Here is a 26,620-nt window from a genome sequence, read left to right on the forward strand (position 1 = left end):
GCAGAGCAGCGCGAGGCAGACCGGGATCGGAGCAGAGCAGAACAGCGCAAGGCAGACGGGGATCAGAGCAGAGCAGAGCAGCGCAAGGCAGACCGGGATCGGAGCAGAGCAGAACAGCGTGAGGCAGATGGGGATCGGAGCAGAGCAGATCAGCGTGAGGCAGACCGGGATCGGAGCAGAGCAGAACAGCGCGAGGCAGACGGGGATCGGAGCAGAGCAGAGCAGCGCGAGGCAGACCGGGATCGGAGCAGAGCAGAACAGCGTGAGGCAGACGGGGATCGGAGCAGAGCAGAGCAGCGCGAGGCAGACCGGGATCAGAGCAGAGCAGAACAGCGCGAGGCAGACGGGGATCGGAGCAGAGCAGAGCGAGGCAGACCGGGATCGGAGCAGAGCAGCACGAGGCAGACCGGGATCGGAGCAGAGCAGAACAGCGCGAGGCAAACAGGCATCGGAGCAGAGCAGAGCAGCGTGAGGCAGACGGGGATCGGAGCAGTGCAGAGCAGCGCAAGGCAGACGGGGTTCGGAGCAGAGCAGAGCAGCGCGAGGCAGACCGGGATCGGAGCAGAGCAGAACCACGCGAGGCAGACGGGGATCGGAGCAGAGCAGCACGAGGCAGACAGGGATCGGAGCATAGCAGCGCGAGGCAGACCGGGATCGGAGCAGAGCAGAGCAGCGTGAGGCAGATGGGGATCGGAGCAGAGCAGAGCAGCGTGAGGCAGACCGGGATCGGAGCAGAGCAGAGCAGCGCGAGGAAGACAGGGATCGGAACAGAGCAGAACAGCGCGAGGCAAACGGGCATCGGAGCAGAGCAGAGCAGCGTGAGGCAGACGGGGATCGGAGCAGAGCAGAGCAGCGCAAGGCAGACGGGGATCGGAGCAGAGCAGAGCAGCGTGAGGCAGACCGGGATCGGAGCAGAGCAGAGCAGCGCGAGGAAGACAGGGATCGGAGAAGAGCAGAGCAGCACGAAGCAGACGGGGATCGGTGCATAGCAGCGCGAGGCAGACCGGGATCGGATCGGAGCAGAGCAGAGCAGCACGAGGAAGACGGGGATCGGAGCAGAGCAGAACAGCGTGAGGCAGACGGGGATCGGAGCAGAGCAGAGCAGCGTGAGGCAGACCGGGATTGGAGCAGAGCAGAGCAGCACGAGGCAGACCGGGATTGGAGCAGAGCAGAGCAGCACGAGGCAGACCGGGATTGGAGCAGAGCAGAGCAGCGTGAGGCAGACCGGGATCGGAGCAGAGCAGAGCAGCACGAGGCAGACCGGGATCGGAGCAGAGCAGCGCGAGGCAGACCGGGATCGGAGCAGAGCAGAGCAGCACGAGGCAGACCGGGATTGGAGCAGAGCAGCGCGAGGCAGACCGTGATCGGAGCAGAGCAGAACAGCATGAGGCAGACGGGGATCGGAGCAGAGCAGAGCAGCGCGAGGCAGACCGGGATCGGAGCAGAGCAGAACAGCGCGAGGCAGACGGGGATCGGAGCAGAGCAGAGAAGCGCGAGGCAGACCGGGATCGGAGCAGAGCAGAACAGCGTGAGGCAGACGGGGATCGGAGCAGAGCAGATCAGCGCGAGGCAGACCGGGATCGGAGCAGAGCAGAACAGCGCGAGGCAGACAGGGATCGGAGCAGAGCAGAACAACGCGAGGCAGACCGGGATCGGAGCAGAGCAGAACAGCGTGAGGCAGACGGGGATTGGAGCAGAGCAGAGCAGCGCGAGGCAGACCGGGATCAGAGCAGAGCAGAACAGCGCGAGGCAGACGGGGATCGGAGCAGAGCAGAGCGAGGCAGACCGGGATCGGAGCAGAGCAGCACGAGGCAGACCGGGATCGGAGCAGAGCAGAACAGCGCGAGGCAAACAGGCATCGGAGCAGAGCAGAGCAGCGCGAGGCAGACGGGGATCGGAGCAGTGCAGAGCAGCGCAAGGCAGACGGGGATAGGAGCAGAGCAGAGCAGCGCGAGGCAGACCGGGATCGGAGCAGAGCAGAACCACGCGAGGCAGACGGGGATCGGAGCAGAGCAGCACGAGGCAGACCGGGATCAGAGCATAGCAGCGCGAGGCAGACCGGGATCGGAGCAGAGCAGAGCAGCGTGAGGCAGATGGGGATCGGAGCAGAGCAGAGCAGCGTGAGGCAGACCGGGATCGGAGCAGAGCAGAGCAGCGCGAGGAAGACAGGGATCGGAACAGAGCAGAACAGCGCGAGGCAAACGGGCATCGGAGCAGAGCAGAGCAGCGTGAGGCAGACGGGGATCGGAGCAGAGCAGAGCAGCGCAAGGCAGACGGGGATCGGAGCAGAGCAGAGCAGCGTGAGGCAGATGGGGATCGAAGCAGAGCAGAGCAGCACGAGGCAGACCGGGATTGGAGCAGAGCAGCGCGAGGCAGACCGGGATCGGAGCAGAGCAGAGCAGCGCGAGGAAGACAGGGATCGGAGAAGAGCAGAGCAGCACGAAGCAGACGGGGATCGGTGCATAGCAGCACGAGGCAGACCGGGATCGGAGCAGAGCAGAGCAGCACGAGGAAGACGGGGATTGGAGCAGAGCAGAACAGCGTGAGGCAGACGGGGTTCGGAGCAGAGCAGAGCAGCGTGAGGCAGACCGGGATTGGAGCAGAGCAGAGCAGCACGAGGCAGACCGGGATTGGAGCAGAGCAGAGCAGCGTGAGGCAGACCGGGATCGGAGCAGAGCAGAGCAGCACGAGGCAGACCGGGATTGGAGCAGAGCAGCGCGAGGCAGACCGGGATCGGAGCAGAGCAGAGCAGCACGAGGCAGACCGGGATTGGAGCAGAGCAGCGCGAGACAGACCGTGATCGGAGCAGAGCAGAACAGCATGAGGCAGACGGGGATCGGAGAAAAGCAGAGCAGCGTGAGGCAGACCGGGATCGAAGCAGAGCAGAGCAGCACGAGGCGGACTGGTATTGGAGCAGAGCAGCGCGAGGCAGACCGGGATCGGAGCAGAGCAGAGCAGCACGAGGCAGACCGGGATTGGAGCAGAGCAGCGCGAGGCAGACCGGGATCGGAGCAGAGCAGAGCAGCACGAGGCAGACGGGGATCGGAGCAGAGCAGAGCAGCGCGAGGCAGACCGGGATTGGAGCAGAGCAGCGCAAGGCAGACGGGGATCGGAGCAGAGCAGAGCAGCGCGAGGCAGACCGGGATTGGAGCAGAGCACCGCAAGGCAGGCGGGGATCGGAGCAGAGCAGAGCAGCGCGAGGCAGACCGGGATCGGAGCAGAGCAGCGCGAGGCAGACCGGGATCGGAGCAGAGCAGCGCGAGGCAGACGGGGATCGGAGCAGAGCAGAGCAGCGCGAGGCAGTTCGGGATCGGAGCAGAACGGCGCAACGTGAGGCAGACAGGGATCGGAGCAGAGCAGCGCGAGGCAGACCGGGATCGGAGCAGAGCAGAGCTGCGTGAGGCAGACCGGGATCGGAACAGAGGAGAGCAGCTAGAGGCAGACCGGGATTGGAGCAGAGCAGAGCTGCTAGAGGCAGACCGGGATCGGAGCAGAGCAGAGCGGCTAGAGGCAGACCGGGATCGGAGCAGAGCAGAGCAGCACGAGGAAGACAGGGATCGGAGCAGAGCAGAGCAGAGCAGCACGAAGCACGACGGGGATCGGTGCAGAGGAGAGCAGCGTGAGGCAGACCGGGATCGGAGCAGAGCAGAGCAGCGTGAGGCAGACGGGGATCAGAGGAGAGCAGAGCGGCGTGAGGCAGACCTGGTTCGGAGCAGAGCAGAGCAGAGCAGCGTGAGGCAGACGGGGATTAGAGCAGAGCAGAGAAGCGTGAGGCAGACCGGGATCAGAGCAGAGCAGAGCAGCACGAGGCAAACGGCGATCGGAGCAGAGCAGAGCAGCACGAGGAAGACGGGGATCGGAGCAGAGCAGAACAGCGTGAGGCAGACGGGGTTCGGAGCAGAGCAGAGCAGCGTGAGGCAGACCGGGATTGGAGCAGAGCAGAGCAGCGTGAGGCAGACCGGGATTGGAGCAGAGCAGAGCAGCACGAGGCAGACCGGGATTGGAGCAGAGCAGAGCAGCGTGAGGCAGACCGGGATCGGAGCAGAGCAGAGCAGCACGAGGCAGACCGGGATTGGAGCAGAGCAGCGCGAGGCAGACCGGGATCGGAGCAGAGCAGAGCAGCACGAGGCAGACCGGGATTGGAGCAGAGCAGCGCGAGGCAGACCGTGATCGGAGCAGAGCAGAACAGCATGAGGCAGACGGGGATCGGAGAAAAGCAGAGCAGCGTGAGGCAGACCGGGATCGAAGCAGAGCAGAGCAGCACGAGGCGGACTGGTATTGGAGCAGAGCAGCACGAGGCAGACCGGGATCGGAGCAGAGCAGCGCGAGGCAGACCGGGATCGGAGCAGAGCAGAGCAGCGCGAGGCATACTGGGATCGGAGCAGAGCATGGCAGCACGAGGCAAACGGGGATCGGAGCAGAGCAGAGCAGCGCAAGGCAGACGGGGATCAGAGCAGAGCAGAGCAGCGTGGCAGACGGGGATCGGAGCAGAACAGAGCAGCGCGAGGCAGACCGGGATCGGAGCAGAGCAGAGCAGCGCAAGGCAGACGGGGATTGGAGCAGAGCAGGGCGAGGCCGACCACAATCGGAGCAGAGCAGAGCAGCACGAGGCAGACCGGGATCGGAGCAGAGCAGAGCAGCACGAGGCAGACCGGGATCGGAGCAGAGCAAAGCAGCACGAGGCAGACCGGGATCGGAGCAGAGCAGAGCAGCGCGAGGCAGACCTGGATCGGAGCAGAGCAGTGCGAGGCAGACCGGGATCGGAGCAGAGCAGAGCAGCGTGAGGCAGACCGGGATCGGAGCAGAGCAGAGCAGCGCGAGGCAGACCGGGATCGGAGCAGAGCAGAACAGCGCGAGGCAGACGGGGATCGGAGCAGAGCAGAACAGCGTGAGGCAGACGGGGATCGGAGCAGAGCAGATCAGCGCGAGGCAGACCGGGATCGGAGCAGAGCAGAACAGCGCAAGGCAGACAGGGATCGGAGCAGAGCAGAGCAGCGCGAGGCAGACCGGGATCGGAGCAGAGCAGAACAGCGTGAGGCAGACGGGGATCGGAGCAGAGCAGAGCAGCGCGAGGCAGACCGGGATCAGAGCAGAGCAGAACAGCGCGAGGCAGACGGGGATCGGAGCAGAGCAGAGCGAGGCAGACCGGGATCGGAGCAGAGCAGCACGAGGCAGACCGGGATCGGAGCAGAGCAGAACAGCGCGAGGCAAACAGGCATCGGAGCAGAGCAGAGCAGCGCGAGGCAGACGGGGATCGGAGCAGTGCAGAGCAGCGCAAGGCAGACGGGGATCGGAGCAGAGCAGAGCAGCGCGAGGCAGACCGGGATCGGAGCAGAGCAGAACCACGCGAGGCAGACGGGGATCGGAGCAGAGCAGCACGAGGCAGACCGGGATCGGAGCATAGCAGCGCGAGGCAGACCGGGATCGGAGCAGAGCAGAGCAGCGCGAGGCAGACAGGGATCGGAGCAGAGCAGAGCAGCGTGAGGCAGATGGGGATCGGAGCAGAGCAGAGCAGCGTGAGGCAGACCGGGATCGGAGCAGAGCAGAGCAGCGCGAGGAAGACAGGGATCGGAACAGAGCAGAACAGCGCGAGGCAAACGGGCATCGGAGCAGAGCAGAGCAGCGTGAGGCAGACGGGGATCGGAGCAGAGCAGAGCAGCGCAAGGCAGACGGGGATCGGAGCAGAGCAGAGCAGCGTGAGGCAGATGGGGATCGGAGCAGAGCAGAGCAGCGTGAGGCAGATCGGGATCGGAGCAGAGCAGAGCAGCGCGAGGAAGACAGGGATCGGAGAAGAGCAGAGCAGCACGAAGCAGACGGGGATCGGTGCATAGCAGCGCGAGGCAGACCGGGATCGGAGCAGAGCAGAGCAGCACGAGGAAGACGGGGATCGGAGCAGAGCAGAGCAGCGAGGCAGACGGGGATCGGAGCAGAACAGAGCAGCGCGAGGCAGACCGGGATCGGAGCAGAGCAGAGCAGCGCAAGGCAGACGGGGATTGGAGCAGAGCAGGGCGAGGCCGACCGGGATCGGAGCAGAGCAGAGCAGCACGAGGCAGACCGGGATCGGAGCAGAGCAGAGCAGCACGAGGCAGACCGGGATCGGAGCAGAGCAAAGCAGCACGAGGCAGACCGGGATCGGAGCAGAGCAGAGCAGCGCGAGGCAGACCTGGATCGGAGCAGAGCAGTGCGAGGCAGAACGGGATCGGAGCAGAGCAGAGCAGCGCGAGGCAGACCGGGATCGGAGCAGAGCAGAGCAGCGCGAGGCAGACCGAGATCGGAGCAGAGCAGAACAGCGCGAGGCAGACGGGGATCGGAGCAGAGCAGAGCAGGGCGAGGCAGACCGGGATCGGAGCAGAGCAGAACAGCGTGAGGCAGACGGGGATCGGAGCAGAGCAGATCAGCGCGAGGCAGACCGGGATCGGAGCAGAGCAGAACAGCACGAGGCAGACAGGGATCGGAGCAGAGCAGAGCAGCGCGAGGCAGACCGGCATCGGAGCAGAGCAGAACAGCGTGAGGCAGATGGGGATTGGAGCAGAGCAGAGCAGCGCGAGGCAGACTGGGATCAGAGCAGAGCAGAACAGCGCGAGGCAGACGGGGATCGGAGCAGAGCAGAGCGAGGCAGACCGGGATCGGAGCAGAGCAGCACGAGGCAGACCGGGATCGGAGCAGAGCAGAACAGCGCGAGGCAAACAGGCATCGGAGCAGAGCAGAGCAGCGCGAGGCAGACGGGGATCAGAGCAGTGCAGAGCAGCGCAAGGCAGACGGGGATCGGAGCAGAGCAGAGCAGCGCGAGGCAGACCGGGATCGGAGCAGAGCAGAACCACGCGAGGCAGACGGGGATCGAAGCAGAGCAGCACGAGGCAGACCGGGATCGGAGCATAGCAGCGCGAGGCAGACCGGGATCGGAGCAGAGCAGAGCAGCGCGAGGCAGACAGGGATCGGAGCAGAGCAGAGCAGCGGGAGGCAGATGGGGATCGGAGCAGAGCAGAGCAGCGTGAGGCAGACCGGGATCGGAGCAGAGCAGAGCAGCGCGAGGAAGACAGGGATCGGAACAGAGCAGAACAGCGCGAGGCAAACGGGCATCGGAGCAGAGCAGAGCAGCGTGAGGCAGACGGGGATCGGAGCAGAGCAGAGCAGTGCAAGGCAGACGGGGATCGGAGCAGAGCAGAGCAGCGTGAGGCAGATGGGGATCGGAGCAGAGCAGAGCAGCGTGAGGCAGACCGGGATCGGAGCAGAGCAGAGCAGCGCGAGGAAGACAGGGATCGGAGATGAGCAGAGCAGCACGAAGCAGACGGGGATCGGTGCATAGCAGCGCGAGGCAGACCAGGATCGGAGCAGAGCAGAGCAGCACGAGGAAGACGGGGATCGGAGCAGAGCAGAACAGCGTGAGGCAGACCGGGATTGGAGCAGAGCAGAGCAGCACGAGGCAGACCGGGATCGGAGCAGAGCAGAGCAGCACGAGGCAGACCGGGATTGGAGCAGAGCAGCGCGAGGCAGACCGGGATCGGAGCAGAGCAGAGCAGCACGAGGCAGACCGGGATTGGAGCAGAGCAGCGCGAGGCAGACCGTGATCGGAGCAGAGCAGAACAGCATGAGGCAGACGGGGATCGGAGAAAAGCAGAGCAGCGTGAGGCAGACCGGGATCGAAGCAGAGCAGAGCAGCACGAGGCGGACTGGTATTGGAGCAGAGCAGCGCGAGGCAGACCGGGATCGGAGCAGAGCAGAGCAGCACGAGGCAGACCGGGATTGGAGCAGAGCAGCGCGAGGCAGACCGGGATCGGAGCAGAGCAGAGCAGCACGAGGCAGACGGGGATCGGAGCAGAGCAGAGCAGCGCGAGGCAGACCGGGATTGGAGCAGAGCACCGCAAGGCAGGCGGGGATCGGAGCAGAGCAGAGCAGCGCGAGGCAGACCGGGATCGGAGCAGAGCAGCGCGAGGCAGACCGGGATCGGAGCAGAGCAGCGCGAGGCAGACGGGGATCGGAGCAGAGCAGAGCAGCGCGAGGCAGACCGGGATTGGAGCAGAGCAGAGCAGCGCGAGGCAGAGCGGGATCGGAGCAGAGCAGCGCAAGGCAGACCGGGATCGGAGCAGAGCAGAGCAGCACGAGGCAGACCGGGATCGGAGCAGAGCAGCGCAAGGCAGACCGGGATCGGAGCAGAGGAGAGCAGCGTGAGGCAGACAGGGATCGGAGCAGAGCAGTGCGAGGCAGACCGGGATCGGAGCAGAGCAGAGCAGCGCGAGGCAGTTCGGGATCGGAGCAGAACGGCGCAACGTGAGGCAGACGGGGATCGGAACAGAGGAGAGCAGCGTGAGGCGGACCGGGATCGGAGCAGAGGAGAGCAGCGTGAGGCAGACCGGGATCGGAACAGAGGAGAGCAGCGTGAGGCAGACCGGGATCGGAGCAGAGGAGAGCAGCGCAAGGCAGAGCGGGATCGGAGCAGAACGGCGCAACGTGAGGCAGACCGGGATCGGAGCAGAGAACAGCAGCGTGAGGCAGGCCGGGATCGGAGCAGAGGAGAGCAGCGTGAGGCAGACCGGGATCGGAGCAGAGGAGAGCAGCGCGAGGCAGACCGGGATCGGAGCAGAGCAGAGCAGCGCGAGGCAGACCGGGATCGGAGCAGAGCAGAACAGCGCGAGGCAGACGGGGATCGGAGCAGAGCAGAGCAGAGCAGCGCGAGGCAGACCGGGATCGGAGCAGAGCAGAACAGCGTGAGGCAGATCGGGATCGGAGCAGAGCAGAGCAGCGCGAGGAAGACAGGGATCGGAGAAGAGCAGAGCAGCACGAAGCAGACGGGGATCGGTGCATAGCAGCGCGAGGCAGACCGGGATCGGAGCAGAGCAGAGCAGCACGAGGAAGACGGGGATCGGAGCAGAGCAGAGCAGCGAGGCAGACGGGGATCGGAGCAGAACAGAGCAGCGCGAGGCAGACCGGGATCGGAGCAGAGCAGAGCAGCGCAAGGCAGACGGGGATTGGAGCAGAGCAGGGCGAGGCCGACCGGGATCGGAGCAGAGCAGAGCAGCACGAGGCAGACCGGGATCGGAGCAGAGCAGAGCAGCACGAGGCAGACCGGGATCGGAGCAGAGCAAAGCAGCACGAGGCAGACCGGGATCGGAGCAGAGCAGAGCAGCGCGAGGCAGACCTGGATCGGAGCAGAGCAGTGCGAGGCAGACCGGGATCGGAGCAGAGCAGAGCAGCGCGAGGCAGACCGGGATCGGAGCAGAGCAGAGCAGCGCGAGGCAGACCGAGATCGGAGCAGAGCAGAACAGCGCGAGGCAGACGGGGATCGGAGCAGAGCAGAGCAGGGCGAGGCAGACCGGGATCGGAGCAGAGCAGAACAGCGTGAGGCAGACGGGGATCGGAGCAGAGCAGATCAGCGCGAGGCAGACCGGGATCGGAGCAGAGCAGAACAGCACGAGGCAGACAGGGATCGGAGCAGAGCAGAGCAGCGCGAGGCAGACCGGCATCGGAGCAGAGCAGAACAGCGTGAGGCAGATGGGGATCGGAGCAGAGCAGAGCAGCGCGAGGCAGACTGGGATCAGAGCAGAGCAGAACAGCGCGAGGCAGACGGGGATCGGAGCAGAGCAGAGCGAGGCAGACCGGGATCGGAGCAGAGCAGCACGAGGCAGACCGGGATCGGAGCAGAGCAGAACAGCGCGAGGCAAACAGGCATCGGAGCAGAGCAGAGCAGCGCGAGGCAGACGGGGATCAGAGCAGTGCAGAGCAGCGCAAGGCAGACGGGGATCGGAGCAGAGCAGAGCAGCGCGAGGCAGACCGGGATCGGAGCAGAGCAGAACCACGCGAGGCAGACGGGGATCGAAGCAGAGCAGCACGAGGCAGACCGGGATCGGAGCATAGCAGCGCGAGGCAGACCGGGATCGGAGCAGAGCAGAGCAGCGCGAGGCAGACAGGGATCGGAGCAGAGCAGAGCAGCGGGAGGCAGATGGGGATCGGAGCAGAGCAGAGCAGCGTGAGGCAGACCGGGATCGGAGCAGAGCAGAGCAGCGCGAGGAAGACAGGGATCGGAACAGAGCAGAACAGCGCGAGGCAAACGGGCATCGGAGCAGAGCAGAGCAGCGTGAGGCAGACGGGGATCGGAGCAGAGCAGAGCAGTGCAAGGCAGACGGGGATCGGAGCAGAGCAGAGCAGCGTGAGGCAGATGGGGATCGGAGCAGAGCAGAGCAGCGTGAGGCAGACCGGGATCGGAGCAGAGCAGAGCAGCGCGAGGAAGACAGGGATCGGAGATGAGCAGAGCAGCACGAAGCAGACGGGGATCGGTGCATAGCAGCGCGAGGCAGACCAGGATCGGAGCAGAGCAGAGCAGCACGAGGAAGACGGGGATCGGAGCAGAGCAGAACAGCGTGAGGCAGACCGGGATTGGAGCAGAGCAGAGCAGCACGAGGCAGACCGGGATCGGAGCAGAGCAGAGCAGCACGAGGCAGACCGGGATTGGAGCAGAGCAGCGCGAGGCAGACCGGGATCGGAGCAGAGCAGAGCAGCACGAGGCAGACCGGGATTGGAGCAGAGCAGCGCGAGGCAGACCGTGATCGGAGCAGAGCAGAACAGCATGAGGCAGACGGGGATCGGAGAAAAGCAGAGCAGCGTGAGGCAGACCGGGATCGAAGCAGAGCAGAGCAGCACGAGGCGGACTGGTATTGGAGCAGAGCAGCGCGAGGCAGACCGGGATCGGAGCAGAGCAGAGCAGCACGAGGCAGACCGGGATTGGAGCAGAGCAGCGCGAGGCAGACCGGGATCGGAGCAGAGCAGAGCAGCACGAGGCAGACGGGGATCGGAGCAGAGCAGAGCAGCGCGAGGCAGACCGGGATTGGAGCAGAGCACCGCAAGGCAGGCGGGGATCGGAGCAGAGCAGAGCAGCGCGAGGCAGACCGGGATCGGAGCAGAGCAGCGCGAGGCAGACCGGGATCGGAGCAGAGCAGCGCGAGGCAGACGGGGATCGGAGCAGAGCAGAGCAGCGCGAGGCAGACCGGGATTGGAGCAGAGCAGAGCAGCGCGAGGCAGAGCGGGATCGGAGCAGAGCAGCGCAAGGCAGACCGGGATCGGAGCAGAGCAGAGCAGCACGAGGCAGACCGGGATCGGAGCAGAGCAGCGCAAGGCAGACCGGGATCGGAGCAGAGGAGAGCAGCGTGAGGCAGACAGGGATCGGAGCAGAGCAGTGCGAGGCAGACCGGGATCGGAGCAGAGCAGAGCAGCGCGAGGCAGTTCGGGATCGGAGCAGAACGGCGCAACGTGAGGCAGACGGGGATCGGAACAGAGGAGAGCAGCGTGAGGCGGACCGGGATCGGAGCAGAGGAGAGCAGCGTGAGGCAGACCGGGATCGGAACAGAGGAGAGCAGCGTGAGGCAGACCGGGATCGGAGCAGAGGAGAGCAGCGCAAGGCAGAGCGGGATCGGAGCAGAACGGCGCAACGTGAGGCAGACCGGGATCGGAGCAGAGAACAGCAGCGTGAGGCAGGCCGGGATCGGAGCAGAGGAGAGCAGCGTGAGGCAGACCGGGATCGGAGCAGAGGAGAGCAGCGCGAGGCAGACCGGGATCGGAGCAGAGCAGAGCAGCGCGAGGCAGACCGGGATCGGAGCAGAGCAGAACAGCGCGAGGCAGACGGGGATCGGAGCAGAGCAGAGCAGAGCAGCGCGAGGCAGACCGGGATCGGAGCAGAGCAGAACAGCGTGAGGCAGACGGGGATCGGAGCAGAGCAGATCAGCGTGAGGCAGACAGGGATCGGAGCAGAGCAGAGCAGCGCGAGGCAGACCGGGATCGGAGCAGAGCAGAGCAGCACGAGGCGGACTGGTATTGGAGCAGAGCAGCGCGAGGCAGACCGGGATCGGAGCAGAGCAGAGCAGCACGAGGCAGACCGGGATCGGAGCAGAGCAGAGCAGCACGAGGCAGACCGGGATCGGAGCAGAGCAAAGCAGCACGAGGCAGACCGGGATCGGAGCAGAGCAGAGCAGCGCGAGGCAGACCTGGATCGGAGCAGAGCAGTGCGAGGCAGACCGGGATCGGAGCAGAGCAGAGCAGCGCGAGGCAGACCGGGATCGGAGCAGAGCAGAGCAGCGCGAGGCAGACCGGGATCGGAGCAGAGCAGAACAGCGCGAGGCAGACGGGGATCGGAGCAGAGCAGAGCAGGGCGAGGCAGACCGGGATCGGAGCAGAGCAGAACAGCGTGAGGCAGACGGGGATCGGAGCAGAGCAGATCAGCGCGAGGCAGACCGGGATCGGAGCAGAGCAGAACAGCACGAGGCAGACAGGGATCGGAGCAGAGCAGAGCAGCGCGAGGCAGACCGGCATCGGAGCAGAGCAGAACAGCGTGAGGCAGACGGGGATCGGAGAAGAGCAGAGCAGCGCGAGGCAGACTGGGATCAGAGCAGAGCAGAACAGCGCGAGGCAGACGGGGATCGGAGCAGAGCAGCACGAGGCAGACCGGGATCGGAGCAGAGCAGAACAGCGCGAGGCAAACAGGCATCGGAGCAGAGCAGAGCAGCGCGAGGCAGACGGGGATCAGAGCAGTGCAGAGCAGCGCAAGGCAGACGGGGATCGGAGCAGAGCAGAGCAGCGCGAGGCAGACCGGGATCGGAGCAGAGCAGAACCACGCGAGGCAGACGGGGATCGAAGCAGAGCAGCACGAGGCAGACCGGGATCGGAGCATAGCAGCGCGAGGCAGACCGGGATCGGAGCAGAGCAGAGCAGCGCGAGGCAGACAGGGATCGGAGCAGAGCAGAGCAGCGGGAGGCAGATGGGTTTCGGAGCAGAGCAGAGCAGCGTGAGGCAGACCGGGAGCGGAGCAGAGCAGAGCAGCGCGAGGAAGACAGGGATCGGAACAGAGCAGAACAGCGCGAGGCAAACGGGCATCGGAGCAGAGCAGAGCAGCGTGAGGCAGACGGGGATCGGAGCAGAGCAGAGCAGCGCAAGGCAGACGGGGATCGGAGCAGAGCAGAGCAGTGCAAGGCAGACGGGGATCGGAGCAGAGCAGAGCAGCGTGAGGCAGATGGGGATCGGAGCAGAGCAGAGCAGCGTGAGGCAGACCGGGATCGGAGCAGAGCAGAGCAGCGCGAGGAAGACAGGGATCGGAGATGAGCAGAGCAGCACGAAGCAGACGGGGATCGGTGCATAGCAGCGCGAGGCAGACCAGGATCGGAGCAGAGCAGAGCAGCACGAGGAAGACGGGGATCGGAGCAGAGCAGAACAGCGTGAGGCAGACCGGGATTGGAGCAGAGCAGAGCAGCACGAGGCAGACCGGGATCGGAGCAGAGCAGAGCAGCACGAGGCAGACCGGGATTGGAGCAGAGCAGCGCGAGGCAGACCGGGATCGGAGCAGAGCAGAGCAGCACGAGGCAGACCGGGATTGGAGCAGAGCAGCGCGAGGCAGACCGTGATCGGAGCAGAGCAGAACAGCATGAGGCAGACGGGGATCGGAGAAAAGCAGAGCAGCGTGAGGCAGACCGGGATCGAAGCAGAGCAGAGCAGCACGAGGCGCACTGGTATTGGAGCAGAGCAGCGCGAGGCAGACCGGGATCGGAGCAGAGCAGAGCAGCACGAGGCAGACCGGGATTGGAGCAGAGCAGCGCGAGGCAGACCGGGATCGGAGCAGAGCAGAGCAGCACGAGGCAGACGGGGATCGGAGCAGAGCAGAGCAGCGCGAGGCAGACCGGGATTGGAGCAGAGCACCGCAAGGCAGGCGGGGATCGGAGCAGAGCAGAGCAGCGCGAGGCAGACCGGGATCGGAGCAGAGCAGCGCGAGGCAGACCGGGATCGGAGCAGAGCAGCGCGAGGCAGACGGGGATCGGAGCAGAGCAGAGCAGCGCGAGGCAGACCGGGATTGGAGCAGAGCAGAGCAGCGCGAGGCAGAGCGGGATCGGAGCAGAGCAGCGCAAGGCAGACCGGGATCGGAGCAGAGCAGAGCAGCACGAGGCAGACCGGGATCGGAGCAGAGCAGCGCAAGGCAGACCGGGATCGGAGCAGAGGAGAGCAGCGTGAGGCAGACAGGGATCGGAGCAGAGCAGCGCGAGGCAGACCGGGATCGGAGCAGAGCAGAGCAGCGCGAGGCAGTTCGGGATCGGAGCAGAACGGCGCAACGTGAGGCAGACGGGGATCGGAACAGAGGAGAGCAGCGTGAGGCGGACCGGGATCGGAGCAGAGGAGAGCAGCGTGAGGCAGACCGGGATCGGAACAGAGGAGAGCAGCGTGAGGCAGACCGGGATCGGAGCAGAGGAGAGCAGCGCAAGGCAGAGCGGGATCGGAGCAGAACGGCGCAACGTGAGGCAGACCGGGATCGGAGCAGAGAACAGCAGCGTGAGGCAGACCGGGATCGGAGCAGAGGAGAGCAGCGTGAGGCAGACCGGGATCGGAGCAGAGGAGAGCAGCGCGAGGCAGACCGGGATCGGAGCAGAGCAGAGCAGCGCGAGGCAGACCGGGATCGGAGCAGAGCAGAACAGCGCGAGGCAGACGGGGATCGGAGCAGAGCAGAGCAGAGCAGCGCGAGGCAGACCGGGATCGGAGCAGAGCAGAACAGCGTGAGGCAGACGGGGTTCGGAGCAGAGCAGATCAGCGTGAGGCAGACAGGGATCGGAGCAGAGCAGAGCAGCGCGAGGCAGACCGGGATCGGAGCAGAGCAGAACAGCGTGAGGCAGACGGGGATCGGAGCAGAACAGAGCAGCGCGAGGCAGACCGGGATCAGAGCAGAGCAGAACAGCGCGAGGCAGACGGGGATCGGAGCAGAGCAGAGCGAGGCAGACCGGGATTGGAGCAGAGAAGCACGAGGCAGACCGGGATCGGAGCAGAGCAGAACAGCGCGAGGCAAACAGGCATCGGAGCAGAGCAGAGCAGCGCGAGGCAGACGGGGATCAGAGCAGTGCAGAGCAGCGCAAGGCAGACGGGGATCGGAGCAGAGCAAAGCAGCGCGAGACAGACCGGGATCGGAGCAGAGCAGAACCACGCGAGGCAGACGGGGATCGGAGCAGAGCAGCACGAGGCAGACCGGGATCGGAGCATAGCAGCGCGAGGCAGACCGGGATCGGAGCAGAGCAGAGCAGCGGGAGGCAGATGGGGATCGGAGCAGAGCAGAGCAGCGTGAGGCAGACCGGGATCGGAGCAGAGCAGAGCAGCGCGAGGAAGACAGGGATCGGAACAGAGCTGAACAGCGCGAGGCAAACGGGCATCGGAGCAGAGCAGAGCAGCGTGAGGCAGACGGGGATCGGAGCAGAGCAGAGCAGCGCAAGGCAGACGGGGATCGGAGCAGAGCAGAGCAGCGTGAGGCAGATGGGGATCGGAGCAGAGCAGAGCATCGTGAGGCAGACCGGGATCGGAGCAGAGCAGAGCAGCGCGAGGAAGACAGGGATCGGAGATGAGCAGAGCAGCACGAAGCAGACGGGGATCGGTGCATAGCAGCGCGAGGCAGACCAGGATCGGAGCAGAGCAGAGCAGCACGAGGAAGACGGGGATCGGAGCAGAGCAGAACAGCGTGAGGCAGACCGGGATTGGAGCAGAGCAGAGCAGCACGAGGCATACCGGGATCGGAGCAGAGCAGAGCAGCACGAGGCAGACGGGATTGGAGCAGAGCAGCGCGAGGCAGACCGGGATCGGAGCAGAGCAGAGCAGCACGAGGCAGACCGGGATTGGAGCAGAGCAGCGCGAGGCAGACCGTGATCGGAGCAGAGCAGAACAGCATGAGGCAGACGGGGATCGGAGAAAAGCAGAGCAGCGTGAGGCAGACCGGGATCGAAGCAGAGCAGAGCAGCACGAGGCGGACTGGTATTGGAGCAGAGCAGCGCGAGGCAGACCGGGATCGGAGCAGAGCAGAGCAGCACGAGGCAGACCGGGATTGGAGCAGAGCAGCGCGAGGCAGACCGGGATCGGAGCAGAGCAGAGCAGCACGAGGCAGACGGGGATCGGAGCAGAGCAGAGCAGCGCGAGGCAGACCGGGATTGGAGCAGAGCACCGCAAGGCAGACGGGGATCGGAGCAGAGCAGAGCAGCGCGAGGCAGACGGGGATCGGAGCAGAGCAGAGCAGCGCGAGGAAGACAGGGATCGGAGCAGAGCAGAGCAGCGCGAGGATGACAGGGATCGGAGATGAGCAGAGCAGCACGAAGCAGACGGGGATCGGTGCATAGCAGCGCGAGGCAGACCAGGATCGGAGCAGAGCAGAGCAGCACGAGGAAGACGGGGATCGGAGCAGAGCAGAACAGCGTGAGGCAGACCGGGATTGGAGCAGAGCAGAGCAGAGCAGCACGAGGCAGACCGGGATCGGAGCAGAGCAGAGCAGCACGAGGCAGACCGGGATTGGAGCAGAGCAGCGCGAGGCAGACCGGGATCGGAGCAGAGCAGAGCAGCACGAGGCAGACCGGGATTGGAGCAGAGCAGCGCGAGGCAGACCGTGATCGGAGCAGAGCAGAACAGCATGAGGCAGACGGGGATCGGAGAAAAGCAGAGCAGCGTGAGGCAGACCGGGATCGAAGCAGAGCAGAGCAGCACGAGGCGGACTGGTATTGGAGCAGAGCAGCGCGAGGCAGACCGGGATCGGAGCAGAGCAGAGCAGCACGAGGCAGACCGGGATTGGAGCAGAGCAGCGCGAGGCAGACCGGGATCGGAGCAGAGCAGAGCAGCACGAGGCAGACGGGGATCGGAGCAGAGCAGAGCAGCGCGAGGCAGACCGGGATTGGAGCAGAGCAGCGCAAGGCAGACGGGGATCGGAGCAGAGCAGAGCAGCGCGAGGCAGACCGGGATCAGAGCAGAGCAGAACAGCGCGAGGCAGACGGGGATCGGAGCAGAGCAGAGCAGCACGAGGCAGACGGGGATCGGAGCAGAGCAGAGCAGCGCGAGGCAGACCGGGATTGGAGCAGAGCAGCGCGAGGCAGACCGGGATCGGAGCAGAGCAGAGCAGCACGAGGCAGACGGGGATCGGAGCAGAGCAGAGCAGCGCGAGGCAGACCGGGATTGGAGCAGAGCAGCGCAAGGCAGACGGGGATCGGAGCAGAGCAGAGCAGCGCGAGGCAGACCGGGATCAGAGCAGAGCAGAACAGCGCGAGGCAGACGGGGATCGGAGCAGAGCAGAGCGAGGCAGACCGGGATTGGAGCAGAGCAGCACGAGGCAGACCGGGATCGGAGCAGAGCAGAACAGCGCGAGGCAAACAGGCATCGGAGCAGAGCAGAGCAGCGCGAGGCAGACGGGGATCAGAGCAGTGCAGAGCAGCGCAAGGCAGACGGGGATCGGAGCAGAGCAGAGCAGCGCGAGGCAGACCGGGATCGGAGCAGAGCAGAACCACGCGAGGCAGACGGGGATCGGAGCAGAGCAGCACGAGGCAGACCGGGATCGGAGCATAGCAGCGCGAGGCAGACCGGGATCGGAGCAGAGCAGAGCAGCGCGAGGCAGACAGGGATCGGAGCAGAGCAGAGCAGCGGGAGGCAGATGGGGATCGGAGCAGAGCAGAGCAGCGTGAGGCAGACCGGGATCGGAGCAGAGCAGAGCAGCGCGAGGAAGACAGGGATCGGAACAGAGCAGAACAGCGCGAGGCAAACGGGCATCGGAGCAGAGCAGAGCAGCGTGAGGCAGACGGGGATCGGAGCAGAGCAGAGCAGCGCAAGGCAGACGGGGATCGGAGCAGAGCAGAGCAGCGTGAGGCAGATGGGGATCGGAGCAGAGCAGAGCAGCGTGAGGCAGACCGGGATCGGAGCAGAGCAGAGCAGCGCGAGGAAGACAGGGATCGGAGATGAGCAGAGCAGCACGAAGCAGACGGGGATCGGTGCATAGCAGCGCGAGGCAGACCAGGATCGGAGCAGAGCAGAGCAGCACGAGGAAGACGGGGATCGGAGCAGAGCAGAACAGCGTGAGGCAGACCGGGATTGGAGCAGAGCAGAGCAGCACAAGGCAGACCGGGATCGGAGCAGAGCAGAGCAGCACGAGGCAGACGGGGATCGGAGAAAAGCAGAGCAGCGTGAGGCAGACCGGGATCGAAGCAGAGCAGAGCAGCACGAGGCGGACTGGTATTGGAGCAGAGCAGCGCGAGGCAGACCGGGATCGGAGCAGAGCAGAGCAGCACGAGGCAGACCGGGATTGGAGCAGAGCAGCGCGAGGCAGACCGGGATCGGAGCAGAGCAGAGCAGCACGAGGCAGACGGGGATCGGAGCAGAGCAGAGCAGCGCGAGGCAGACCGGGATTGGAGCAGAGCACCGCAAGGCAGACGGGGATCGGAGCAGAGCAGAGCAGCGCGAGGCAGACCGGGATCGCAGCAGAGCAGCGCGAGGCAGACGGGGATCGGAGCAGAGCAGAGCAGCGCGAGGAAGACAGGGATCGGAGATGAGCAGAGCAGCACGAAGCAGACGGGGATCGGTGCATAGCAGCGCGAGGCAGACCAGGATCGGAGCAGAGCAGAGCAGCACGAGGAAGACGGGGATCGGAGCAGAGCAGAACAGCGTGAGGCAGACCGGGATTGGAGCAGAGCAGAGCAGAGCAGCACGAGGCAGACCGGGATCGGAGCAGAGCAGAGCAGCACGAGGCAGACCGGGATTGGAGCAGAGCAGCGCGAGGCAGACCGGGATCGGAGCAGAGCAGAGCAGCGCGAGGAAGACAGGGATCGGAGATGAGCAGAGCAGCACGAAGCAGACGGGGATCGGTGCATAGCAGCGCGAGGCAGACCAGGATCGGAGCAGAGCAGAGCAGCACGAGGAAGACGGGGATCGGAGCAGAGCAGAACAGCGTGAGGCAGACCGGGATTGGAGCAGAGCAGAGCAGAGCAGCACGAGGCAGACCGGGATCGGAGCAGAGCAGAGCAGCACGAGGCAGACCGGGATTGGAGCAGAGCAGCGCGAGGCAGACCGGGATCGGAGCAGAGCAGAGCAGCACGAGGCAGACCGGGATTGGAGCAGAGCAGCGCGAGGCAGACCGTGATCGGAGCAGAGCAGAACAGCATGAGGCAGACGGGGATCGGAGAAAAGCAGAGCAGCGTGAGGCAGACCGGGATCGAAGCAGAGCAGAGCAGCACGAGGCGGACTGGTATTGGAGCAGAGCAGCGCAGGGCAGACCGGGATCGGAGCAGAGCAGCGCGAGGCAGACCGGGATCGGAGCAGAGCAGAGCAGCACGAGGCAGACGGGGATCGGAGCAGAGCAGCGCGAGGCAGACCGGGATCGGAGCAGAGCAGCGCGAGGCAGAGCGGGATCGGAGCAGAGCAGAGCAGCACGAGGCAGACGGGGATCGGAGCAGAGCAGCGCGAGGCAGACCGGGATTGGAGCAGAGCACCGCAAGGCAGACGGGGATCGGAGCAGAGCAGAGCAGCGCGAGGCAGACCGGGATCGGAGCAGAGCAGAGCAGCGCGAGGCAGAGCGGGATCGGAGCAGAACGGCACAACGTGAGGCAGACGGGGATCGGAGCAGAGCAGCGCGAGGCAGACCGGGATCGGAGCAGAGCAGAGCAGCGCGAGGCAGTTCGGGATCGGAGCAGAACGGCGCAACGTGAGGCAGACGGGGATCGGAACAGAGGAGAGCAGCGTGAGGCGGACCGGGATCGGAGCAGAGGAGAGCAGCGTGAGGCAGACCGGGATCGGAACAGAGGAGAGCAGCGTGAGGCAGACCGGGATCGGAGCAGAGGAGAGCAGCGCAAGGCAGAGCGGGATCGGAGCAGAACGGCGCAACGTGAGGCAGACCGGGATCGGAGCAGAGGAGAGCAGCGTGAGGCAGACCGGGATCGGAGCAGAGGAGAGCAGCGTGAGGCAGACCGGGATCGGAGCAGAGGAGAGCAGCGCGAGGCAGACCGGGATCGGAGCAGAGCAGAGCAGCGTGAGGCAGTTCGGGATCGGAGCAGAGCAGAACAGCGTGAGGCAGACCGGGATTGGAGCAGAGTAGAGCAGCACGAGGCAGACCGGGATCGGAGCAGAGCAGAGCAGCACGGGGCAGACCGGGATCGGAGCAGAGCAGCGCAAGGCAGACCGGGATCGGAGCAGAGGAGAGCAGCGTGAGGCAGACAGGGATCGGAGCAGAGCAGCGCGAGGCAGACCGGGATCGGAGCAGAGCATCGCAAGGCAGACCAGGATCGGAGCAGAGCAGAGCATCGCAAGGCAGACCGGGATCGGAGCAGAACGGCGCAACGTGAGGCAGACCGGGATCGGAGCAGAGCAGAGCAGCGGGAGGCTGACCAGGATCGGAGCAGAGCATCGCAAGGCAGACCGGGATCGAAGCAGAGCAGAGCAGCGGGAGGCTGACCAGGATCGGAGCAGAGCAGCGCGAGGCAGACCGGAATCGGAGCAGAGCATCGCAAGGCAGACCGGGATTGTAGCAGTGCAGAGCAGCGTGAGGCAGACGGGGATCGCAGCAGAGCAGCGCGAGGCAGACCTAGATTGGAGCATAGCAGAGCAGAGCAGCACGAGGAAGACCGGGATCGGAGCAGAGCAGCGAGAGGCAGACGGGGATCGGAGCAGAGCAGAGCAGAGCAGCACGAGGAAGACGGGGATCGGAGCAGAGCAGCGCGAGGCAGACCAGGATCGGAGCAGAGCTGCACAAGGCAGACCGGGATCAGAGCAGAGCAGAGCAGAGCAGCACGAGGAAGACGGGGATCGGAGCAGAGCAGCGTGAGGCAGACGGGGATCGCAGCAGAGCAGCGCGAGGCAGACCTAGATTGGAGCATAGCAGAGCAGAGCAGCACGAGGAAGACCGGGATTGGAGCAGAGCAGCAGAAGGCAGACCGGGATCGGAGCATAGCAGCGCGAGGCAGACCGGGATCGGAGCAGAGCAGAGCAGCGCGAGGCAGACCGGGATCGGAGCAGAGCAGCGCGAGGCAGACGGGGATCGGAACAGAGGACAGCAGCGTGAGGCGGACCGGGATCGGAGCAGAGGAGAGCAGCGTGAGGCAGACCGGGATCGGAACAGAGGAGAGCAGCGTGAGGCAGACCGGGATTGGAGCAGAGGAGAGCAGCGCAAGGCAGACCGGGATCGGAGCAGAACGGCGCAACGTGAGGCAGACCGGGATCGGAGCAGAGGAGAGCAGCGTGAGGCAGACCGGGATCGGAGCAGAGGAGAGCAGCGCGAGGCAGACCGGGATCGGAGCAGAGCAGAGCAGCGTGAGGCAGTTCGGGATCGGAGCAGAGCAGAGCAGCGTGAGGCAGACCGGGATCAGAGCAGAGCAGCACGAGGCAGACCGGGATCGGAGCAGAGCAGAGCAGCACGAGGCAGACCGGGATCGGAGCAGAGCAGCGCAAGGCAGACCGGGATCGGAGCAGAGGAGAGCAGCGTGAGGCAGACAGGGATCGGAGAAAAGCAGAGCAGCGTGAGGCAGACCGGGATCGAAGCAGAGCAGAGCAGCACGAGGCGGACTGGTATTGGAGCAGAGCAGCGCAGGGCAGACCGGGATCGGAGCAGAGCAGCGCGAGGCAGACCGGGATCGGAGCAGAGCAGAGCAGCACGAGGCAGACGGGGATCGGAGCAGAGCAGCGCGAGGCAGACCGGGATCGGAGCAGAGCAGCGCGAGGCAGAGCGGGATCGGAGCAGAGCAGAGCAGCACGAGGCAGACGGGGATCGGAGCAGAGCAGCGCGAGGCAGACCGGGATTGGAGCAGAGCACCGCAAGGCAGACGGGGATCGGAGCAGAGCAGAGCAGCGCGAGGCAGACCGGGATCGGAGCAGAGCAGAGCAGCGCGAGGCAGAGCGGGATCGGAGCAGAACGGCACAACGTGAGGCAGACGGGGATCGGAGCAGAGCAGCGCGAGGCAGACCGGGATCGGAGCAGAGCAGAGCAGCGCGAGGCAGTTCGGGATCGGAGCAGAACGGCGCAACGTGAGGCAGACGGGGATCGGAACAGAGGAGAGCAGCGTGAGGCGGACCGGGATCGGAGCAGAGGAGAGCAGCGTGAGGCAGACCGGGATCGGAACAGAGGAGAGCAGCGTGAGGCAGACCGGGATCGGAGCAGAGGAGAGCAGCGCAAGGCAGAGCGGGATCGGAGCAGAACGGCGCAACGTGAGGCAGACCGGGATCGGAGCAGAGGAGAGCAGCGTGAGGCAGACCGGGATCGGAGCAGAGGAGAGCAGCGTGAGGCAGACCGGGATCGGAGCAGAGGAGAGCAGCGCGAGGCAGACCGGGATCGGAGCAGAGCAGAGCAGCGTGAGGCAGTTCGGGATCGGAGCAGAGCAGAACAGCGTGAGGCAGACCGGGATTGGAGCAGAGTAGAGCAGCACGAGGCAGACCGGGATCGGAGCAGAGCAGAGCAGCACGGGGCAGACCGGGATCGGAGCAGAGCAGCGCAAGGCAGACCGGGATCGGAGCAGAGGAGAGCAGCGTGAGGCAGACAGGGATCGGAGCAGAGCAGCGCGAGGCAGACCGGGATCGGAGCAGAGCATCGCAAGGCAGACCAGGATCGGAGCAGAGCAGAGCATCGCAAGGCAGACCGGGATCGGAGCAGAACGGCGCAACGTGAGGCAGACCGGGATCGGAGCAGAGCAGAGCAGCGGGAGGCTGACCAGGATCGGAGCAGAGCATCGCAAGGCAGACCGGGATCGAAGCAGAGCAGAGCAGCGGGAGGCTGACCAGGATCGGAGCAGAGCAGCGCGAGGCAGACCGGAATCGGAGCAGAGCATCGCAAGGCAGACCGGGATTGTAGCAGTGCAGAGCAGCGTGAGGCAGACGGGGATCGCAGCAGAGCAGCGCGAGGCAGACCTAGATTGGAGCATAGCAGAGCAGAGCAGCACGAGGAAGACCGGGATCGGAGCAGAGCAGCGAGAGGCAGACGGGGATCGGAGCAGAGCAGAGCAGAGCAGCACGAGGAAGACGGGGATCGGAGCAGAGCAGCGCGAGGCAGACCAGGATCGGAGCAGAGCTGCACAAGGCAGACCGGGATCAGAGCAGAGCAGAGCAGAGCAGCACGAGGAAGACGGGGATCGGAGCAGAGCAGCGTGAGGCAGACGGGGATCGCAGCAGAGCAGCGCGAGGCAGACCTAGATTGGAGCATAGCAGAGCAGAGCAGCACGAGGAAGACCGGGATTGGAGCAGAGCAGCAGAAGGCAGACCGGGATCGGAGCATAGCAGCGCGAGGCAGACCGGGATCGGAGCAGAGCAGAGCAGCGCGAGGCAGACCGGGATCGGAGCAGAGCAGCGCGAGGCAGACGGGGATCGGAACAGAGGACAGCAGCGTGAGGCGGACCGGGATCGGAGCAGAGGAGAGCAGCGTGAGGCAGACCGGGATCGGAACAGAGGAGAGCAGCGTGAGGCAGACCGGGATTGGAGCAGAGGAGAGCAGCGCAAGGCAGACCGGGATCGGAGCAGAACGGCGCAACGTGAGGCAGACCGGGATCGGAGCAGAGGAGAGCAGCGTGAGGCAGACCGGGATCGGAGCAGAGGAGAGCAGCGCGAGGCAGACCGGGATCGGAGCAGAGCAGAGCAGCGTGAGGCAGTTCGGGATCGGAGCAGAGCAGAGCAGCGTGAGGCAGACCGGGATCAGAGCAGAGCAGCACGAGGCAGACCGGGATCGGAGCAGAGCAGAGCAGCACGAGGCAGACCGGGATCGGAGCAGAGCAGCGCAAGGCAGACCGGGATCGGAGCAGAGGAGAGCAGCGTGAGGCAGACAGGGATCGGAGCAGAGCAGCGCGAGGCAGACCAGGATCGGAGCAGAGCATCGCAAGGCAGACCAGGATCGGAGCAGAGCAGAGCATCGCAAGGCAGACCGGGATCGGAGCAGAACGGCGCAACGTGAGGCAGACCGGGATCGGAGCAGAGCAGAGCAGCGGGAGGCTGACCAGGATCGGAGCAGAGCATCGCAAGGCAGACCGGGATCGAAGCAGAGCAGAGCAGCGGGAGGCTGACCAGGATCGGAGCAGAGTAGCGCGAGGCAGACCGGAATCGGAGCAGAGCATCGCAAGGCAGACCGGGATTGTAGCAGTGCAGAGCAGCGTGAGGCAGACGGGGATCGCAGCAGAGCAGAGCAGCGTGAGGCAGTTCGGGATCGGAGCAGAGCAGAACAGCGTGAGGCAGACCGGGATCGGAGCAGAGCAGAGCAGCACGAGGCAGACCGGGATCGGAGCAGAGCAGAGCAGCACGGGGCAGACCGGGATCGGAGCAGAGCAGCGCAAGGCAGACCGGGATCGGAGCAGAGGAGTGCAGCGTGAGGCAGACAGGGATCGGAGCAGAGCAGCGCGAGGCAGACCGGGATCGGAGCAGAGCATCGCAAGGCAGACCAGGATCGGAGCAGAGCAGAGCATCGCAAGGCAGACCGGGATCGGAGCAGAACGGCGCAACGTGAGGCAGACCGGGATCGGAGCAGAGCAGAGCAGCGGGAGGGTGACCAGGATCGGAGCAGAGCATCGCAAGGCAGACCGGGATCGAAGCAGAGCAGAGCAGCGGGAGGCTGACCAGGATCGGAGCAGAGCAGCGCGAGGCAGACCGGAATCGGAGCAGAGCATCGCAAGGCAGACCGGGATTGTAGCAGTGCAGAGCAGCGTGAGGCAGACGGGGATCGCAGCAGAGCAGCGCGAGGCAGACCTAGATTGGAGCATAGCAGAGCAGAGCAGCACGAGGAAGACCGGGATCGGAGCAGAGCAGCGAGAGGCAGACGGGGATCGGAGCAGAGCAGAGCAGAGCAGCACGAGGAAGACGGGGATCGGAGCAGAGCAGCGCGAGGCAGACCAGGATCGGAGCAGAGCTGCACAAGGCAGACCGGGATCGGAGCAGAGCAGAGCAGAGCAGCACGAGGAAGACGGGGATCGGAGCAGAGCAGCGTGAGGCAGACCAGGATCGGAGCAGAGCAGAGCAGCGTGAGGCAGACCGGGATCGGAGCAGAGCAGAGCAAGGCAGACCGGGATCGGAGCAGAGCAGAGCAGAGCAGCACGAGGAAGACGGGGATCGGAGCAGAGCAGCGTGAGGCAGACCAGGATCAGAGCAGAGCAGAGCAGCGTGAGGCAGACCGGGATCGGAGCAGAGCAGAGCAAGGCAGACCGGGATCGGAGCAGAGCAGAGCGAGGCAGACCGGGATCGGAGCAGAGCAGAGCAGCGTGAGGCAGACCGGGATCGGAGCAGAGCAGCGTGAGGCAGACCGGGATCGGAGCAGAGCAGAGCAGCGTGAGGCAGACCGGGATCGGAGCAGAGCAGAGCAGAGCAGCACGAGGAAGACGGGGATCGGAGCAGAGCAGCGTGAGGCAGACCAGGATCGGAGCAGAGCAGAGCAGCATGAGGCAGACCGGGATCGGAGCAGAGCAGCGCGAGGCAGACCTGGATTGGAGCAGAGCAGAGCAGAGCGAGGCAGACCGGGATCGGAGCAGAGCAGCGTGAGGCAGACCGGGATCGGAGCAGAGCAGCGCGAGGCAGACCTGGATTGGAGCAGAGCAGAGCAGCGCGAGGCAGACCGGGATCGGAGCAGAGCAGCGCGAGGCAGACCGGGATCGGAGCAGAGCAGAGTGAGGCAGACCGGGATCGGAGCAGAGCAGCGCGAGGCAGACCTGGATCGGAGCAGAGCACAGCAGCACGAGGAAGACGGGGATCGGAGCAGAGCAGAGCAGCGTGAGGCAGACCAGGATCGTAGCAGAGCAGCGCGAGGCAGACCTGGATTGGAGCAGAGCAGAGCAGCGCGAGGCAGACCGGGATCGGAGCAGAGCAGAGTGAGGCAGACCAGGATCGGAGCAGAGCAGCGCGAGGCAGACCTGGATCGGAGCAGAGCACAGCAGCACGAGGAAGACGGGGATCGGAGCAGAGCAGAGCAGCGTGAGGCAGACCAGGATCGTAGCAGAGCAGCGCGAGGCAGACCTGGATTGGAGCAGAGCAGAGCAGCGCGAGGCAGACCTGGATTGGAGCAGAGCAGAGCAGCGCGAGGCAGACCGGGATCGGAGCAGAGCAGAGAGGCGTGAGGCAGACGGGGATCGGAGTGGACTCTGAGTCTGAACTCAACGGGAGGGAAAAAATGTATCCGAGCTAAAAACTAAAACCAATTTTATAATTTATCATAATTACAATCATCTTCATCTTTCATCTTTGGCCTCCTTGTCTTGAGAGACAATGGATACGCGCCTGGAGGTGGTCAGTGGTTTGTGCAGCAGCGCCTGGAGTGGCTATAAAGGTCAATTCTAGAGTGACAGACTCTTCCACAGGTGCTGCAGATAAAATTGGTTGTCGGGGCTGTTACACAGTTGCTCTCTCCTTGCACTTCTGTCTTTTTTCCTGCCAACTGCTAAGTCTCTTCGACCCGCCACTCTTTAGCCCAACCTTTATGGCTGCCCGCCAGCTCTGGCGAACGCTGGCAACTGACTCCCACGACTTGTGATCAATGTCACAGGATTTCATGTCACGTTTGCAGACGTCTTTAAAGCGGAGACATGGACGGCCGGTGGGTCTGATGCCAGTGGCGAGCTCGCTGTACAATGTGTCCTTGGGGATCCTGCCATCTTCCATGCGGCTCACATGGCCAAGCCATCTCAAGCGCCGCTGACTCAGTAGTGTGTATAAGCTGGGGATGTTGGCCACCTCGAGGACTTCTGTGTTGGAGATACGGTCCTGCCACCTGATGCCAAGGATTCTCCAGAGGCAGCGAAGATGGAATGAATTGAGACGTCGCTCTTGGCTGACATACGTTGTCCAGACCTTGCTGCCTTAGAGCAAGGTACTGAGGACACAGGCCTGATACACTCGGACTTTTGTGTTCCGTGTCAGTGCGCCA

General features: G+C 65.2%; 1 protein-coding gene across 1 annotated transcript in view; it reads left to right on the plus strand.

Annotated features, from left to right (window-relative positions):
• Window positions 1-2,093: 2,093 nt before the first annotated feature.
• LOC137384864 (trichohyalin-like) overlaps window positions 2,094-26,620 on the plus strand; it is a 38,671-nt gene continuing 14,144 nt past the window's right edge. Inside the window, exons 1-17 of the mRNA XM_068059466.1 lie at window positions 2,094-2,504; window positions 3,088-3,510; window positions 4,221-4,646; window positions 8,191-8,561; window positions 9,882-10,072; window positions 11,195-11,534; window positions 12,687-12,877; window positions 14,005-14,334; window positions 14,756-15,224; window positions 17,355-17,545; window positions 19,265-19,702; window positions 20,160-20,562; window positions 20,789-20,979; window positions 21,577-22,014; window positions 22,472-22,874; window positions 23,039-23,291; window positions 23,590-23,912. Of these exons, the coding sequence (XP_067915567.1) occupies window positions 2,094-2,504; window positions 3,088-3,510; window positions 4,221-4,646; window positions 8,191-8,561; window positions 9,882-10,072; window positions 11,195-11,534; window positions 12,687-12,877; window positions 14,005-14,334; window positions 14,756-15,224; window positions 17,355-17,545; window positions 19,265-19,702; window positions 20,160-20,562; window positions 20,789-20,979; window positions 21,577-22,014; window positions 22,472-22,874; window positions 23,039-23,291; window positions 23,590-23,912 (5,792 nt within the window). The remainder of the gene's footprint in view (window positions 2,505-3,087; window positions 3,511-4,220; window positions 4,647-8,190; window positions 8,562-9,881; window positions 10,073-11,194; window positions 11,535-12,686; window positions 12,878-14,004; window positions 14,335-14,755; window positions 15,225-17,354; window positions 17,546-19,264; window positions 19,703-20,159; window positions 20,563-20,788; window positions 20,980-21,576; window positions 22,015-22,471; window positions 22,875-23,038; window positions 23,292-23,589; window positions 23,913-26,620) is intronic.

Source organism: Heterodontus francisci, chromosome 27 (assembly GCF_036365525.1).
Source record: "Heterodontus francisci isolate sHetFra1 chromosome 27, sHetFra1.hap1, whole genome shotgun sequence".
Lineage (NCBI taxonomy): Eukaryota > Metazoa > Chordata > Chondrichthyes > Heterodontiformes > Heterodontidae > Heterodontus > Heterodontus francisci.